The sequence below is a fragment of the Daucus carota genome, chromosome 1 (assembly GCF_001625215.2).
Source record: "Daucus carota subsp. sativus chromosome 1, DH1 v3.0, whole genome shotgun sequence".
Lineage (NCBI taxonomy): Eukaryota > Viridiplantae > Streptophyta > Magnoliopsida > Apiales > Apiaceae > Daucus > Daucus carota.
In genome coordinates this window covers 41,519,263-41,522,143 of record NC_030381.2, presented here as the reverse complement: position 1 = coordinate 41,522,143, position 2,881 = coordinate 41,519,263, and the positions used below count along the sequence as shown (strand labels likewise).

Sequence of the window (2,881 nt, the reverse complement as noted above, 5' to 3'; positions counted from 1 at the left end):
TTTACTATGAGCTATTTATTATATTATTATGAAAAAATGATTTAGGTTCATGACATCATCATATTTGGAAGAGAAATAAAAACAAGAGCAATAAAAACCTTTCAAGGCACAACGCAGTTTAATTGAAGTGAGATCTATATAACTGAGAAAAATAAAAGGAATAAAATAGTATCAAGATTGAGATGCCTTAGAACATTCCGGGCAGCTAAAGTGTCCTCTGGCCCTGCAATTTTTACAAGACAGAGATCCCTTCCTGGAGTTGCCACCAAATGACTGAGAGAGATCATCCATAGCATTAAAATTAAAAAACATGTTTTCTCTGATAATTCCTTGTCCCTTGCATTTTGAGCAAGCAATCAACTTAAGGTCGCCGCATCTTTTGCACATACCAAGAGAGCTGCATATTTCAAACATTGCCAATATATCAACACCATATTTCCTGACATAACGATACTATTGTGATTGTCTAAAACTAGACGTTGTCCAACAAGATCGACCAGTCAGAAGTTAAAATTGACATGTAAAAGGGAACGGAGGGAGTAAGAGTTAAGAGTGTTAATGTTGACACAATTGTAGAACCTGCATTAACTACTGCTTCATCGTACACAGATTCGTTCTATACCAAAACTCATTCTGGCTGCTTTTAAAACTACAACGAATGCTTTATATAGGCCATTTAAGTTTTATAGTTCAGTTCTGTATATATCACAGGCCGCTAATCTCTTGGACTATGATCAAGGCCAATAGCAGGACCTAGCAAGTATAACTGGAAGCAGTATCTGTCTCAGACTGTGATTGAATCAAATTGGGGTACGATTGGTATTAGATGTATCATATACTTGGAGGCACCAAGTATGACCAAGATACTGCAAATTACAATACTAATCTCATTTTGTGTACATAGATTTATCTGTCACTCCTTCTTCAATATGAAGGGATGGGGTTTCAGTGACATGCGATGAGATGGAGCAGATGGTTGTGATTCAGGAAGAGCACACATTAGAGTCTAAATTGCAAAGGCAACAAATGTAAAAGAATAGAAGTTTTTGTGAACAAGGACAAAAAAGATTGGTGTGAGACTTCAAGATTCAGAAATTGACTAGTCTATCCACGTCCAGCAATTTTAATGAATTATAATTGCCTGTTAAAAGAATTTGGGGGTAGTCTACCGCATCAACAAGAACAAAAGGCTGATATGATGTCGAGTTACCAGAATGCAACATGAATATAAAAGCCTAGAATGTGCGTAATCGCCCAATGGCTAGCAACCTAACTGTATTAATACTAACTAAAACACAAAGCAAACTGTATATTCCTACTGATTTAGAGAAGAATTTATGTCAGAAAATGACACAAGGCATTTTTTCCGATACAGCAACTCCAATTATGCCACCATAAAATGACTGATATCTCCTGCGCCCTGAGGCCAACGAGAGAGAGAGAGAGAGAAGGGTTTTACCTGCGCTGGGAAGTAGAAATGACAGAATCAATTTTGGTAGCAGAGAGAGTTGTATATAAGAGAAGAGCACCCACTCCATAGCCTGCTACTTCACTTGCTGTTATATTCTCAAACATCTTCACCTCCCCCTGTCTTTCACCAACTGCTTGTACATGTATTTCTATTTGTATACATAATACAAAGGCTTTACGTGTTTCTTGCGAGTCCATTCATCAGTTGGGGTCATCACCTTATCCCAACTGAATTGTCTTGTGCTTAGCCGGGGAGATTGATTTTCATTGATAATGGGCCAGTTCTGTTTTACGTATTGCGCAGCTAATGTTGGGCCTTTATGCATTTTATCTTCAATTGGGCCAATTAGTTGGGTTCAATCCTAGACAGGCCTGTTGGTTCACCATTACACGTTACCCTTTCAAGTGGTTAACTAGTAACTACACATAATTCCTCCATAAATAAAAAATTGTGTTTGATTTTAAATTTCATTTACTAATGTGTAACTAGAATTCATAATTAATTTAATAATAAAATATTATTATTAATGTAATAGAATAAGTTCAACAATTTAATTATTTAAAAAAATGAATGTAAATTTCAAATTATAAAATAGGTCATTTTTAAAAGTTAATAAATACTAAGTTGATATAATATATTATCATTGAGAATATTAATAAAAATTCTTCGAAATTCTGCGAGGATCCGGTTTAAGAGATCGGGGGGTAATTCCCGACCCTACAGTGACCCGATATCCATATATAAGATACTCTTCTAATAAAAATTAATTAATTAAAAATTTATACAATAGAAAAATGGATAAACTCGGGATGGGCTCAGTGATACTTGATAAGCTCTGGGAGTCTGGGCATGGTCTTGCAAGAATTTTTGAACTTAAAACTTGTTGGTAGTCTTGTTGAAACTCTAATATATGTGTAATGAACCAACTTCGGAAATACACCCAAAATGAGTGAAATCATGTAAAAGAATTTCTTAATTCTTAATTTCTATTCAAGATCATTGTTCTACATTCGACAGACCTATTTGGTAGCATATCTAAGTCCGCAAATTCATATTAAGAAGGGGGTGATAGTCATATAAAAGGTTTTTTTTTTTACTTCTGTTAGCATATATTTAAGACTTCAATGTTCCTATTTCATCATGATTCGCCAGAGCAGAAAAGTGCCAATTCTATATCATATCTAGGCCAACAAACAACATTACAGTAGTGTCCTAAAATTTGTACCTAGCTTTCCTTAGACTTTCACCTCAAAAACACTTTAACCTACCCAGCCGCAACGCCTTATTCACAGTTGGGCAAAGGATCCCCAACTAGCTGCATACATCCCTTCTACGTAAACCCATCAACATTCCTCCATCTTTCTCTATATATCCATCACCTTTTCTCCTGCCTCTCTAAACAAACCATAA

At 35.4% G+C, this 2,881-nt stretch overlaps 1 protein-coding gene across 1 annotated transcript; it reads right to left on the bottom strand.

The window, feature by feature from the left end:
• LOC108193852 (uncharacterized) lies at positions 1-1,683 on the bottom strand. Its single transcript, XM_017360687.2, has 2 exons — positions 1,460-1,683; positions 1-397 (listed from the first exon to the last, which is right to left on the bottom strand). Exons 1-2 carry the CDS (start codon positions 1,666-1,668, stop codon positions 172-174), a joined length of 435 nt encoding a protein of 144 aa, XP_017216176.1. The 5' UTR covers positions 1,669-1,683; the 3' UTR covers positions 1-171.
• Positions 1,684-2,881: the final 1,198 nt, after the last annotated feature.